The sequence below is a fragment of the Astatotilapia calliptera genome, chromosome 15 (assembly GCF_900246225.1).
Source record: "Astatotilapia calliptera chromosome 15, fAstCal1.2, whole genome shotgun sequence".
In the NCBI taxonomy this organism is placed as follows: Eukaryota; Metazoa; Chordata; class Actinopteri; order Cichliformes; family Cichlidae; genus Astatotilapia; species Astatotilapia calliptera.
This window is the reverse complement of record NC_039316.1, coordinates 5,190,790-5,206,194: the sequence shown is the minus strand read 5'-3', so window position 1 is coordinate 5,206,194 and position 15,405 is coordinate 5,190,790. Positions and strand designations below refer to the sequence as shown.

General features: G+C 40.0%; 1 protein-coding gene across 1 annotated transcript in view; it reads right to left on the bottom strand.

Annotated features, from left to right (window-relative positions):
• nkain2 (sodium/potassium transporting ATPase interacting 2) overlaps positions 1–5,829 on the bottom strand; it is a 102,117-nt gene extending 96,288 nt beyond the window's left edge. Inside the window, exon 1 of the mRNA XM_026193855.1 lies at positions 4,302–5,829. Coding sequence (XP_026049640.1) covers positions 4,302–4,355 — 54 coding nt within the window. The 5' untranslated portion in view covers positions 4,356–5,829. The remainder of the gene's footprint in view (positions 1–4,301) is intronic.
• Positions 5,830–15,405: the final 9,576 nt, after the last annotated feature.

The window sequence follows — 15,405 nt, the reverse complement described above, 5'->3', positions numbered from 1 at the left end:
AGCTTTACTTACTAAGTGTGGCTGTGAGGAAAAGAAAGAAAAAGATTTAGACTGGCACCGAGCGCTATCAGAAAAGCAGCACACTTTTTTCTTTGAACTAACTGCTGACATTAAATTACACATTACTAATAAAAGCAAGACCAATGAAAACAATCAGGCAAATATATACATTTGGCTGATAGAATCAATTAAACTCTGCACGCTTTGACGTCAGCTGTGAAGTAGACATATCTCCAACCTGGATCATTGATCTCTGCTCAGGTGTGGCGACATCAGCTTTTAGCAATTAACCTAGCTAATGAAGCAGGGGGAAAAACTGCTGCTAGGAGTTACATAAGACATCAGTTCCCCTGCATAAGACACACTGACCAGTCAACCCGATATTGCACCAAAACTTGCAACAGACATGCCGGTCCACTGTTTTTTTTTACACTTTGGAGAGGCAAAGCGTGAAAAAGACATGGTGGAGCGCTGTGTCTATTACATGTTTTGCCGTGATACTGGGTTGGACCAGTGCTGCTTCCTACTCTACAAGCTCCCCAATTAGGCGGAGGCTCACTTAGCAAAAACAATTACTTCTAACAGGGGGGCGTCTGAGGCAGGGTAAGAGGCTGTCTTTAATCTGTGGTCAATGTGGTTAACTCACAGCAGAGAGGACTGAGAGCAGCGTGCCTTCTGGTGAGGGAACCGCAGGAATGAAATATCTTCACATGTATGTCTTTGAAGAGTGGAAATGAGCACTTTTTGTGATGCTTCACGAGCCCTCTGCTCCAATAGCTGCAGATGCTAACCGTGCATGGCCAAGCTGAAACATACAGTAGTGTTAGACCTCCAGCTCATCAGCTGGCTTAGCTATTACAACGGTTAACAGAGCAAAACATGTTGTTGACTATGGCATAGCATTAGTTCCACCGCATTAGATACAATGACTATCTCTGTGACAGCATCTCATTCACAAGCACTCTCTCTCTCGCTCTCTCTCTCACACACACACAGAGTCACTCGTGGCCTTTATTTCACACAGGGAAATACACAGCATCCCCATTTACAGCACAGTGGTGTGTTTCTTCGCGTACAGTGTGTGCACCGCATTTGGTAAACTCATCGGCATTCTGCTGCGGGCGTGTTCACTTACAGAACTGTCTTTATTTGAATGGAAACGAGCAGAGCAACGTCCTATTTCACAGCACAATAGGCCTACAAGCACACGCTCGCTCAAAGAGGGTCATGCACATAATATCTTTATGGTAAATTGGATAGGTTTTTTTTCTCTATATTTTCCTTTTGTATTGAAAACAGAGTGCTTCGTGCTGCCGCTAACAGCTTCCTATTCATCATCACAATAGCTTTTTACTTTTGCACACAGTCACTGTACATGACTGCAAAGGCTTCAACAGCCAAAGCGTTTCACCTCATGTTTATGCATTTCTGTTCACATGCGTGTTCACTGTCCCATTCTATATCATAGCCTGTCTTTGGCTACCATACACGCGGCAGACAAAAGCTCCACAGCGAGATCCTCTAACAGCAACATTTCATAAATCTTTAGAAAATGCAGGATTTATTCTGTGATGAGTGGTACCGCTTTGCCTGAAGGGAATGATTTCCTTTATTTCCCCGGGTTAGCGTCTGGAGAATCTTTGCCTGGAATTATTGCTCTGCTGTGGCTGTTAGTCTTATAGCTACTATGTACAGTAGCAATAATAATCCTTTAGTATAAAATGTAGCTAGAATGAGCAGCTTAAATATAACAGTATTAGAAAGAAAAGTAAAGGCATCTACTTTCCCACAACTAGGGATCAATTAAAGGCATGCTCTCAGCTTAAAAAGTCTGTTTGAGGACTTAAAAGGGAGCCATTAGAAACAGCGTTTCTTTTTGTCTTATTCTTAAAGGAACATTTTTTAATTACAATCTCCAAAACTGAACTTTCACCACCAAGCAGCAGCATTTTAACAAGCAAGTGTTTAAATGTTTTAGATGTGTCCTGCTGTCCTTTTTGGAACTGTTTCTATACAAACAGTGCCGTCTTTGCCTCCTCCAGCCGATCTTCACGCACAGTCATCCATGCAGCCCCTTCAAGTAGTTAACGTTCATAAGAGTGAACAACATTTTAGGAGGAATTTCAGAGGTCAGTAAAGCTCCCGTTTTACAGCACTGAATTATTAAACAAGTATTGTGAATGTTAACCTAGCCAGTACACATGTTGGTGCTACCTGTTTAACTGTTAGCAATTGCCCAATGGCCACATTATGCATCTGAAACCATTAATGCAGCAGCTTGTGGACTGTAGCCAGATAAAAGATGAATATTTCTTGCAGCAGAACGAATACCACACTTCATCCAAAGTTTATCTTTAAATTTTCTTTAATGCTCTTCTTCTACAACAATTAAGTTACTTACATATGGTAGGTATTATGCTGTTGGTTGTACCCTAGGTTTATTATGAGTAATACATATATAAAATACATTTTAACTTCATGGTCTGTAGTGAAATTGTCTAAATAATTTATAAAATAAGTAAAATCTCTAAAATTAATCCTAAATACTTATGTTGTTAAATCAAATTTATAATTGGGGAAATTAGTTGAAAATTAACAAGTTAACTTTTTCAAGATTTTGATCGAGTCTTCACTTCTACAGTTGCACCACTGGGTCAAAACATTGCCTTTGGTTTCAAAAGTGGCATCAAGTATCAAGTATTGTCTTGGGCATCGGTATTGATATTGAAATTCTATTATCGAGTCAACCCTAGTACAAATTGGTATTGGAACGTACAGCCAGGTCCTACTAGAAATTCCTGATTATCTCTTCACCACAACACAGCACTCAGTCACTTACAACATAAAGTTTGTTCACGTTCTTAATGCCCTTCCTGACACCAGCCCTCGGTGGTCTGGAAGGGCATCCAATGTAAAAATCTGCCAAATCAAAGCTGCACAGCTACCTGTTGTGGCGACCCTTTGTGAATAAAGGGAGGAACCAGAAGTAGGATTTAACTGTTTCGCTTGGAAATTCACAATAAATACCTTTAAGCTGCCAAGAGTAACACAGATGCCGTAGGTACAAGAGATGCTTGCAATAACACCAAGTGGAAAAATGTTTACATATCGCTCAACTTTATTGAAAGAGATGCGATGCAAACAGTGGAACGGCCTTACTGAAGAAACAACAGCCTATATTTATATTTCCTATAGTATCCTCCTAACTAAGGTTGGGCAAATAGACTGTATTCTTGTACACACACACACACACACACACACACACACACACACACACACACACACAGATATAAAACTACAAAATGATAAAAGACAAAATAAAATGCAAAAGCTGGGTTTCCACAGGTAGTTTACAGGAGATTTATGTGTAGTGACTTTATATAGTGGTATACAGAAACCAAGGTGGCAACAAGCTTGTCACAAACTAACCAAAACAAGGCTAAAAAAGCCTGAAAATCTAATCAAATTTAATTTAAAAAAACAAAACAAAAAACGTTAACTGAATTCCAACAATGTTTATTCACATGCTACCTAAAAAAATTTTATCCACTTTGCCTCTTTAATAAGAAATGTCATGATCTACCAGCAGGTCACCCACATTAAACCATTTGGCAGCTCTTGCTGCTTCATTACATCGTTCTGCTCCTGGGAAAAAATTTCCTCATATTATGCAGAAGCTACAAGACAGAACTAATAAAACTGTTTGTGCTGCTCCTCACACTTCCTCACATGTATGCACACATACACACCTACAGACCATCCCTCCTCCCAGTTGTCTTGCCTGGCACCAGTTTCCACTGACACAGATGGTGTAAAAGAGAGATACACCGGGAGACAGACAGACACAGAATGGCAGCGTCTGATGCTGCAACCTTATAATGGGTCTTTACCTTCCTTGCTTTACTTGTACCTGCTTCATATATCTATCCATCTGCCATCCACCCATACCTCGTTTCTCTACAGTGCCTCAATCTATCACTCTCCACCTCCATCAATCCCTCTATATGGACTCTTAGTACAGCCCCAGAGCTCCAGGCAACAGTATTCATCTATTCAGTCCTCATATTCGTCATTCAACATCATTCCTTGTATCATGACCTTTTATTAACTTCTGAAATGTGACCTTTGAGTAATCCATCTCTCCCTCTCTCCAGCCACCCACCTCTCCTCCTGCTCCACCTCCAGATAAAGATGCCTTTTTTTCTTCTTTCCCATCAGAACCTGTCTGTTTGTGGAGCTTTTCAAAGATTTAACCCAGACTTTCCTCCCCTTACAGGATCAATAGTAACGTAAACACTCACCAGCTGCATGCCACAGATGAAGGCCAAGGTGCACCTGCCACTGCAGCACCCCATGATGTCCTCCTGGCTCTCTCTGGAGGTCCACGTGGAGCAGAAACTCCCCAAGATCTCTCCTTCAAAATCCAAAAGCTCCCAAAGGGCCGTCTGGCTGGCCTCCAGCCCAGGTAGAAGCACTCCCTTCTCGGGCTCAGAGGACAGGGTACCAGCTCCCCCCTTGTACTCTCTGGAGCTGAAGGGAATGAAAGGCAACTACTTAAGCCCGTAACAGTACGTCCTTTGGGGAGGGGGATGATTCAAGTCCACAGAGCTGGATATGTAGATAAACCCTCTCCAAGCCTCAGCAACTGAGGGCACTTTAGTAGCCTGCTAAATCAGCTGCATTTCAATACATGTGACACAAACGAAGTCAGATCCAGCTCCTTCATTCATTCATCCAGCAGAGGTTACAGCGACTTTCCAGTGATTTCTACACAGTTTGCACTTGTCCAGACATCACCTGCGATCACCTCGATTAGTCGCATCATCATCACCATCATCATCACAACGCTGAGCACACTGGAAGTGACACAGTCCAGCACACCAGCAGCAGCCACTTAAAGACACTGAAGGGCTGGGGGGGAAAGAGAGACGGTGAGATTAGATGGATGTATTCCCCTCCAGATTAAATCCCTCGTTTAGTAATCCGATTAAGAGCCACTTGCATTCGTGTGAGTGAAACAGCCTAATTTGTTGTAGGGTGGAGAAAACAAGCGAAAGTGGTCCCTGCCTCTTTTCACACAGGCGAGCTCCTCTCCTCTCAGGGGAAGTAACGGACATGTAGCGGCAACATCCTTCACCAAAAACCGCGTTTTATTTATTTATATATTTATTTCAAATCTCCAACACGTAGGTCCCAAACCTGTCTTATATCTTCCGATAGCTGTGGTGTTTTATCCAGTGAGAAAACGGTCATTGATAAAAATGTTGTGAGGTGTCAACAGCCGCTGGAAGCTGATTTCGGGGGGCGCTTTTTGGCTAATGAGTCCTCCTCCTCCTTCGGTTCATCTCCCCATCAGATCCATGGCACAACTGCTGTCTTGTCAAGCCCGTCAGCCGGTGGTTGTTTTAGTCGGTGCTGTCTCCGTTACTGCCAACGCGTTTATACAATGTTTTTTTTAAAAAACAAAAACAAAAACAAGAAAACAGAAGAGCATGTCCAAATTTCATACACAGAGGGAAGGGGTAAATTTTCAGGTCGAGGTAAGTCTCCAAACGTAAAGCATAGTGTGTGGTGTGAGCGGGAAAAAAACGGCTAAGTTTAGTTGGTCGTCTCGGGGTTGTCTTCAAGGAGTGAACAGGGGAGACAATGAGAACCGGGATGGACCAACGGACCGAGAGAGACAGCCGAGAGAGGAGCGTCTCCCGCCTGCCATCTGTCAAGTCAAATACCTCGGTACAGTGGTGCTGTTCCGGTGGGGATTTTCAAAATAAAAGCGAACAGGATTGGAAAAACTTTCACTTGCCATTAATTAAGTACACGTAGTTATTACCAGGTTGGCCTCTCTCTTGCTTTTAGTACTACCTTAATTCTCCACAGATTCAAAAAGGTGCTGAAAACGTTCATCAGATTGGGTCTGGATTGACATGATAGCATCACAGACCTGCTGCACATCCATGACTTGAAGCTGCAGTTTGAAATGATTTGAGCTTAGTGGCATGATGATTTGTCCTGTTGGAAGCAGCCATCAAGAGATGGGTGCACTGTGGTCATAAAGGGATGGGCCTGGTCGGAGACAAATACTTACTTACAATACTTAAGATGGTCAGTTAATTTAAGTTACTTTAAATCATCTTTCTAATAACTGCCGCAATGATCAAAAAAGCAAAAGCACAGTTTAAATGCAAACAGCATAGCAAATATCAGACTACACTGGTAACAGTTTAAGTGTAGCAAACAGCGCAAAGCAAACAGTATCTTAGTGTGTGCTAAGTGATGTAAGGGTGCAGGGTTCAGTTTAAACTGTTTACTGTCTGTCCTTCACATTACCTATTCCCAACCTTTAACCTGCATACTCAGCAGTTTACAGAGTGCATCACAGTTACACTAGACATGAAAGACATTTCAATTCCTTTAATTTTAAATATGTTTATATTGTCTATCCTGTAAAATAGTCAGATGTCTATTCATATTAATGTACAGAATTCACCTGCTTGCTGCTACTACTGCACATTCACCCAATGTATATACTACATATATATATATATATATATATATATATATATATATATATATATATATATATATATATATATATATATATACATATATATAATGTTCTTCCTCTACACCCCCCCCCCCCCCCCCCCCCCCCCCAATTTTTTGCACATGTCGAGGAGCGTGTCAGGCTACATTTCACTGTGTGTTATACTTGTATAACTATGCATGTGACAAATAAAGAACCTTGAACCTTGAACCTGAAAGTGTTTTTACTATAAAGCAGGTGGAGTACCACGCTGCTATCAGGGCTAATAGCACTTTATAATATTCTCGCGACTAAGGGTGTAATTCCCCAAGAATTAACTGGAAATTTTATGTATTTTCTGATGTAATTATATTTACCTGCAAATACTTACCAGTATATACACTAAAATAAGTAGGTAATGTATCAAGTATTTCCAAGAAAGAGCAAATAATGATACTGCAAGTAATTTCAAAAATGGTAAATGGTAAATAACATCTGGCTAATTTAGTATAAAAACAAATTTTCCCATCTTGTATTGTAAATATGCTGTATTATGAAGTGGCTTCACTTTGCTTTTATTTGCAAATTAACACCAGCATGCATTGGGCATAGGTATAGGACCATTTGATCTTATAAAGACAGATCCAAGTGAGATTTGATTTTCTTCTTTCACAACAGTTCAACAGCTGTGGGAAAAAGAAAACAAAAAAATAAACAAAAAAAAAAAAGTCCCTTAAAATGCAATGTATTAATTATTACCCCCCCCCCCCCCCCCCCCCTATTCTATTGAATATACTGCTAAGTATTTGTAGGTAAATTTAAAAAAATGGGATAGTTTGTGCAGTGACCTGCAAGAACTTTTTTCAGCAATTTTACACATTCATCATGTAGAAAAGCTGAGATATGCTGTTGAAGCTGCACTTCTTTACCCTACATTAAGGTACCTTATTAAATGTGCAGTTAAACGCCTTTACGCTGACAGAAAGTGGAGTTTCACTCGTCTTGCATGCTTAAGATCAAAGGGGGCTGCGTGTGACCTTCTTTTTAAAATGACTTTGACTTCCCTGCCCTACGATAACAGGGATGATACATTATAATACAGTACCTGTGATAGTGTCGACATTAACTACTTTTAATCAGCTTCAGTCAGTCCAAAATTTAAAACCAGTATAGTGTTTACAGTGGCATGTTTTTAAGCACACAATGCGTACTGTATGCGGAAGGTCTCTTCCGCGTACAGTACGCATTATAATAATAATTATTATTATTTTATAATAATAAAATATTTTTATATTTTAAAAGTTGAAATCATTCAAGCAAATTTTGCTTAGTACAACAAATTTCAGTGCATTAGGTGTTCCCGTTTTTAAACATTGGTTTTATTTATTGGACTTTTATTTTGAAGGCAGCCTAAGCCATCCTGCCGCCGTGCTGTATCTGAGCCCGGCGGACTTGATGAGGCTGATGTTCTGCTCGGCAGGGGAGCGGCGCGGTTCTTTCACTCCCTGAAACACAAACATGTAGAGAGAGACGTAGCCCTGGTCGGTGTGCAGCTGCTCATGAGCATGGCCTTTAACCATCATCGTGAATCTCTCTCTCTCTCAGTCGGCTGTCCTCTCTGAGCTGTCAAGATAATCATTTTATCCTCATTTTTCATTCACTTAATTGAAGTCTGAATGGTTTTCTGATAACCTGCTATTAAGTCTAAACATTTTAAAGAGGAGGGGGAAATGGTGTAGCTTATTAAAATAACTCGCAAATATCTATAAATTGTTGGAAAGAGCCTTGGGTGAACACTTTGGAGGGTTATTGTCTAATTTATAAATGACACTTAGTTTCTGCTCAGCGGCTCTGTGTTGTTTTCACAGTGCCTGTGCAATCCAGCAGAAGCTTTCCAGCTACCAACTGCAGCCAAATGAAGCTTCAAGAAGCTCCTCGAAATAAGCAGTTTGTTCCTAATTAAAGACTTATAGAATCTGTGTGTGTACATGTGTGTGTGTGCGTGTGTTGTGGGGTCGCTTGTGCCACGCCTATAAAATGGCCAGCAGTTTAAGCGGACACAGAGGTGGAGAGGCTATCACTCCTTTTGCTAGACAACATAATGGCCCGCTTTCCCCTCACCATCAATCTCTGTCACAGTCTGCCCCTCCCACACGCACCCAAAACAACACACACATCCAGGTACACACCAAGCATGCACAAACAAATGCAAACACACACTCGTTCCAGCCACACGCAGTGGGACAGGAGTTTAATTATGCCTCTAATCTTGAGTGACAGTAGCATGTATAATGGCTGACTCCCTGGGGCCATGTGTCGAGGCATCCACCCATTCATCCACCCAGCCCTCCTTCTATTTATCATTTACTTACTTAGTCATCCATCACTCCATCCACCAATATTTCCACTCAGGTTCTCGCTTATAGTCAGCCTCCTTTTTCTTAACCACTCCCAGCTCCTTCTCAACCTTTCCTTGTGCCTTTTCTGAGGCCTTTGTAGAAGTCAGCTTTCCTAATTCTCCCTGTCACACATCATCTGCTCTTTAGAAAAGCCTTCTGGACGGGGTCAGTTGGGCCTGTACCCACAGAGGCTCTGACCACTGAAAGCGAGGCCCCGTGTGGTTCAGGGGTGAGTAAATAACAAATCTCCCCTGCGCGTGTGTACACATCTTATATGTGATTTTAGCAGATATGGGAGGTAAGAGTAAAGTCTGAAATGAGGAGCTGTGAAATAGTTAATCCAGAGATAAATTACAAATTCATCAGCAAGCGATTATTTGCAGAAACTGTGGAAAAACTGGAAGAAACCCCCCCCCCAACAGATTCCAGCTCATTAAATGTGAATATTTTCTGGTGTTCTTTGTTGTCTCTGATTGGAAATGGGATATCTTGGGGTTTTAAACCTCCAAACAAAACAAGAGGCATCATTTGATTAAGCAAAAAATAATCTGAAGATTAAACCTTAATGAAGAAAAACAAAATCATCAGACTTTAACTACGGGAAAAGGCCAATTTTGCTGTGAAAAAGTCTGCATGACTTTTTTCCTCAAAACTGAAAAGCAAGAACAATTGTGAGTTGAATTTAATTTTATGGTTTGGTAAACGAAATATTGGAAGGATATCTTGCCCATGTTGGCAGAAAGATTTCATTTGTTTTTCAAGATTTCTTGCTGTTTCAGAGAGGGTAATCAATCGTATGGAAAATAAAATTCATTGGACTGTGTGGTGTTTACCCACTGATCAGGTTCCAGCTTTCCTTCCATCAGTCTATCTGGATTCAGTGAAATAGTGGGTTTAAACTTCAAAAGAAACCACACACACAAAAAGAAGGAAATCAAGAAGAAGAGGAGGACAAAAAGCAAGCATAACAACGCTAATTTAAAAGAAGTGCAGACACAGATGTGTTAGATAGCACCTTGCACCCTGTCTGTTGGAGAAAATTGAGTACACATCACCATCACCCAAACTGTGCGGGTACGGTTGTGAAGTAGTATTTATGCTAATGCACTTACTGTGGTACTACCTTCTTGTTAGACAGCTTTGGTTGGATATTACTGAAAACTTGTCATGTGGTGATCAAACCTCGTCCACTGGGGGGGGGGGGGGGGGGGGGAAACTGCATATATTGTTATAGCACTAGTCTTCCTGCCAAAAAAGTTATTTTAATGAAGAAGAGGCAAACAAAAGGATTTCAGTTTGGACTTCAAGAGTTGTTATCAGTGGAAGAGCCCCCAGAGCCCTTTAGTTCATCTCCAGTAATTCCCTGTAACTGCGATAAAAACCAAATGATAATGGAAATTGTTTTAAAACATTTTTTTAGTTTTATTTGTCATAGCATTAGTAAGTCTTTACATTCTCCAGTTTTAAAAATGTGTGACACAGCCTTTGTCTGCCGCCTGGTGTCTTATCCTCTTAGTTTTTATTAAAGCTTCACTGTCAGGGGCTAGCATGGATGAATAGACATCCGTGACTAGTCCTGAGTCTCCTTAGATATGGATTTGAAATCCAAATAAACAAATGTCACCACAAAAAATACAGTATTTTACCATTTTGGGCAGATTTTTATGCTTTTAATCAACACTGCTGGATTACTGGTATTCTGCTTCAGGACTTCAGTGAAAAATTAAATTGAAAGTGGCCTGTTTTTATTTATTTATCTTTAACTTATATCACTTTTAAAGCTATTGGGCTGTCGTTCGGTTTCTTTATATGTTCTTTATATGTTATTATTTTATCAAAGCAAAGCAAAGCTTTTAATTTGATTCATTTGTACTTGAAAAGATAAGATTCATAATGCTGGTTGGTTTTAAAGTAAGCCTTAGCATTTTAATAAATACTTTTCACCACCTGAACAACTTAATTGTTCAGTTTCTTTGTTAAAAAACATTATTTTAATTCTAGTTCTATACTTAAATAATGCATCAAAGACTGTGATGAAAGGGGAGAATTATTTGCAGAGTTTTGATGGGCTAATTTATACCTATTAGGCTTTGCCATCTTCATCAAAAGGCTGAAATATGTTTTGCAGCTACATGCAAATTTGTTTGTTGGAAACATTGCTCAAATATAGCTCCTTTGATATAAAAGGTTGCTGAACCCTGTGATAAATGAGGATGCAGTAGGAGAAATAATTATTTGAAGTAAGTTTGCTCACTTCCAAAGGAATGAACAGTCTCTAATTTTAATGGTAGTTTCATTTTAATGGAGAGACATAATATCAAACAAAAATTAAGAAGAAACACATTGCAGGAAGTTATAAACTGCGTGTCATTGAGTGAAATAAGTGCTTGATCTCTGTAATCTGATTACAATCAGCTGATTACAGATACTAATGATCCCAACTTGTCATTTGTATACAGTACATCTGTCCACTATCATGCAAAACCAAATGACCACAAAGAACACCATCCTGGGAGGGAAGCGTGGAGCTGGAAACATCATGCTTTGGGGTGTTTTTTATGTTAAGGGTACAGGATGACTTCACCAAATTAAAGGGCCAATGAACAGGGCCATTTATTGTAAAATCTTGGATGAGAAAATTGGGCTCCTTCCCTCAGCCAGAACCCTGAAGATGGGTCGTAGATGGATCTTCCAGGATGGCAATGACCCAAAACATGCCGCTGAGATTTTGTTGGTTTTGTCCTTTTGTCTCTTAGATCTTGTCAAAAGGAAGCGTAAACAGATTATGGCTCAGGGGATGGGAAGCTCATCTGTAACCGGAAGAGCAAGGGGATTGAACCCCCTGCTCTCTCTGTCCTGGTCGGTGTGTCCTTGGGCAAGACACTTTACCCTTCCGCCTACTGGTGATGGCCAGAGGGGCCAGAGGGGCCGATGGCGCGATATGGCAGCCTCGCTTCTGTCAGTCTGCCCCAGGGCAGCTGTGGCTACAACTGTAGCTGCCTCCACCAGTGTGTGAATGTGAGAGTGAATGAATAGTGGAATTGTACAGCGCTTTGGGTGCCTAGAAAAGCGCTATATAAATGCAATCCATTATTATTATTATTATTATTATTATTATTATTATTATTATTATTATTATTACTGCACCTTTTCAAATTCAAATTCAAATTTATTTGTCACGTACACAGTCATACACAGTACGATATGTAGTGAAATGCTTGGACAACTGCTCGTGACCTAAAGAAAACAAAAAAGGAAAAGGCTATGAATAAGATAGGAAATAAATATGAAAAATTAAAAAGGGTAAATTTAACTAAGAAGGAATAAAATATAAATTAAGGTTAAAAATGAAATAACTGTACAACACAAATTAGAATGAAGGGTAAATTTAACTGGGAAGGAATAAGATAAAATATATAAATTAAAGTTGAAAATAAAATAACTGTACAACAAAATACACAATACACACTTTTTTTTATTACATTCATGACAATTTCCACTATTAAAAATAGTAAAATAAATAGATAAAAGATTCATTAGTTTAGAATGCATACTTGGTTATTTTACCTGTTATCGTTTCCATCCTGATTTTAAACACTGCTTTGCCAGTATTTGCTGATTCCTGTCCTATCAGTGATTCTGACACAGGTCAAAAGTGATATAAAAGAAAAAACGGAGTGACAACGAAAGAGAAAGAGAAGGTGCGATAGGCTACACCTTGCTGATAGAGAGATAGTGTGTGTTTATTACTTTATCTGTCTGGACCAGATGTCACCAGATGCCTGCTGCTGCCAGCCTATCTCAGCCCACACACACACACACTTGCATCCGCACACACTAATGCAAGGAAAACACAGACACACACACACTATCCTTCTGCCACTTTGACATGCAATACCTCCTACACCGTGTCCTATGTGAAAACAATCTAACTGCAGACCCGTGATAGTTGAAAAGATGTGATTGTGAAATATCAGTTACAGTGAGTGAACTACTGAAGACTCATATACACTGTTTACACCCTGTAAAATTGAGGATGGACAGAAATGAGATCAAATAGAGGGGAAAACAAGACATGGGTGGAAAAAACAGAGGAAAGGCAATGACAGCGACAGACAAGAAGGGCGAGCATGGGAAGTGCAACACAAGAGGGTCACAGGGGGATAATGCGCTGTTCTGAAAAAGGGAACCTCCATGTTAATGGTCCTGATGTAAAAATAGAAGAAAAATGCAGATCACAGCAGCAAAAACATGAAAGCGCATACCGAGTTAGACTAAGGCAACTTAGGAGATCTCTGCACACTGCTGCAGCAAACAGGCTGAAATAAAGCGCGTTAAAATGGAGGACTGTCACATGCATTTTGTCTTACTGACAAGAACGTGGCTTTGCATCAATGAAACAATAACAAAAATATATTTTAAAAAAAGGAAGAAGAAAGAAACTGAAGAGAACGCTGACATGCTCTAGGAATATTTTTTGGCAAAAGTACGAGCCAGATATTTGATCTTTTTCCCCCCTATCTTAAGCAACTAAATACACATTTTAGTTTCACAATCAAGGTTCTCAACATAAGAAATATTACTCTCTGTGGTACAAGTCAAACCTTACACTTTTACTCAGGAGGTCTATCAGTTCCTGTTTTGCTAACTAAGACAACAAAATTGCTTGGTTTCTGTCAGGTTATGCTGTGTGGCTGTGGATGTAGGACCCAAATGCAGGACTTATAGACACGAAAGGAAAATGCAGCTTTATTACGCTGGAGCAAAAACATACTAGAAGCAAAATCCAAAAGGAGAAAATTAAAAACTAAGGACGAGGAACAAAGACACTAGGAAACTATAAACTGGGACGCTAGAAACTAGGTGCGAGGATGGTGAGGAACATAGAGAAAACACACAGCACAACCAAAGACACAACAAAGACACAAGGTTTAAATATACAAGGGTGTAATGAGGGAAACAGGAGGGAAACACAGCTGGGACTAATCTAAGCTGGGACTGAGCAAAACTAGATACACTGACATAGGATACAAACTTTCAAAGTAAAACAGGAAAAACGAGACAATCAAAAAGATGCAGACTAGACACTGACTGGAAAAACAGAGGGAACATGGAGACAAGAGTGACAAGGCAAAGTAACAGAAACCAAAATCCTAGGACTAAAAGTACAACACAAGCAGAACCAAAACCCATGAATAACAATAATCAAAGAATATAACTAAAACACACACAAAACACTGGGTCAAAGAACCCCTACCGTGACAGTTACATACATGGAAAAAACTACTTGGTTTGCTTAGGAAAAGATCATTCATCATGTTGAAATGGTAAATGGACTGGTTCTTATATAATGCTTTTTCACTCTACTTGAGAACTTAATACACCTTACTTCATTCACTTTTTTTCTGTGGAAGTGCTTTCTATCTAGCATTCACACACATTCATACTCATGCATCAGAGAGCAACGTGGGGTTAGTATCTCACCCAAGGATATTCAGCATGCAGACTGGAGCAGCCAGGCATCGAACCACCAACCTGCTCTATACCGTCTGAGCTACAGCCATCCCTACAAACATCTTAAAATGTTAAACAAGTTAGAAAACAAGCTTCCCTAAGCATACTTTTTTGCAACATAGCAGTGTAGCTCAGCTGCTGAAGCTGAGAGAACCCACTTTAAATATATAGGTGGTAACATGGTCCATTGTTCAGGTCTGCATTTGTAGATTATAAAATAAAGAGAAAAACAGAAAAGCTCGCTGTTGTTGTTGTCGATCCCATAGATATTGTCAGTAGACAGCCTCCTCCGCCAGCTAGTAGGCTCAGAAGGTCATTATCACCTCATGTAATGGTGTTTGTGCAGAGCTGCTGAAAATCCATTTAGGAGAAGTTGGCACAAGGAGGCTGGATGGGTGGTAGAAGAAAAAATCTGATGAGTTTCACACAGATTTGACCAACGGATTAGGAAAAAAATCCTGATTTGTGTCCTGCAGTGCACCTATGTGAGAAAACTCAATTTTAGAGGTTAGAGTATTAACGAGTCTCCTGGAGGTATTACACGCACTTTCTCCTGAGCACTGGAGGTCACCTACATCATACGTTCTGTTTATAATTGACCAGAATGGATGATAACACACCTGCTGGCCTGCAAATCATTCCACAAGGACGCCTACTCTCCATGTCAGAGTAATCACAACTGATGGCCATTTAATAGGCTGTTAACATTTGAATTGGGTGAAGAGAAAGTTTGCCTTCTGTGAGAAAAAAATATTGTTCAGAGCATTTCAGTGTGACTTCATGCTCACTGGCTCAGCTGTCCTTAAAACTCTGCTATGTTGATGCATGAACAAAGATGAAAACGTGATTAAAACGTATGCTTACACTGAAAGGGGCGTGTCTGTATAGGTTCTCTGCCGTCATGCTAGTGTTAAGAGCATGATAAATGAAAGCAATTGGACTTCATAACATTTGTGCCCTTTACCTCTC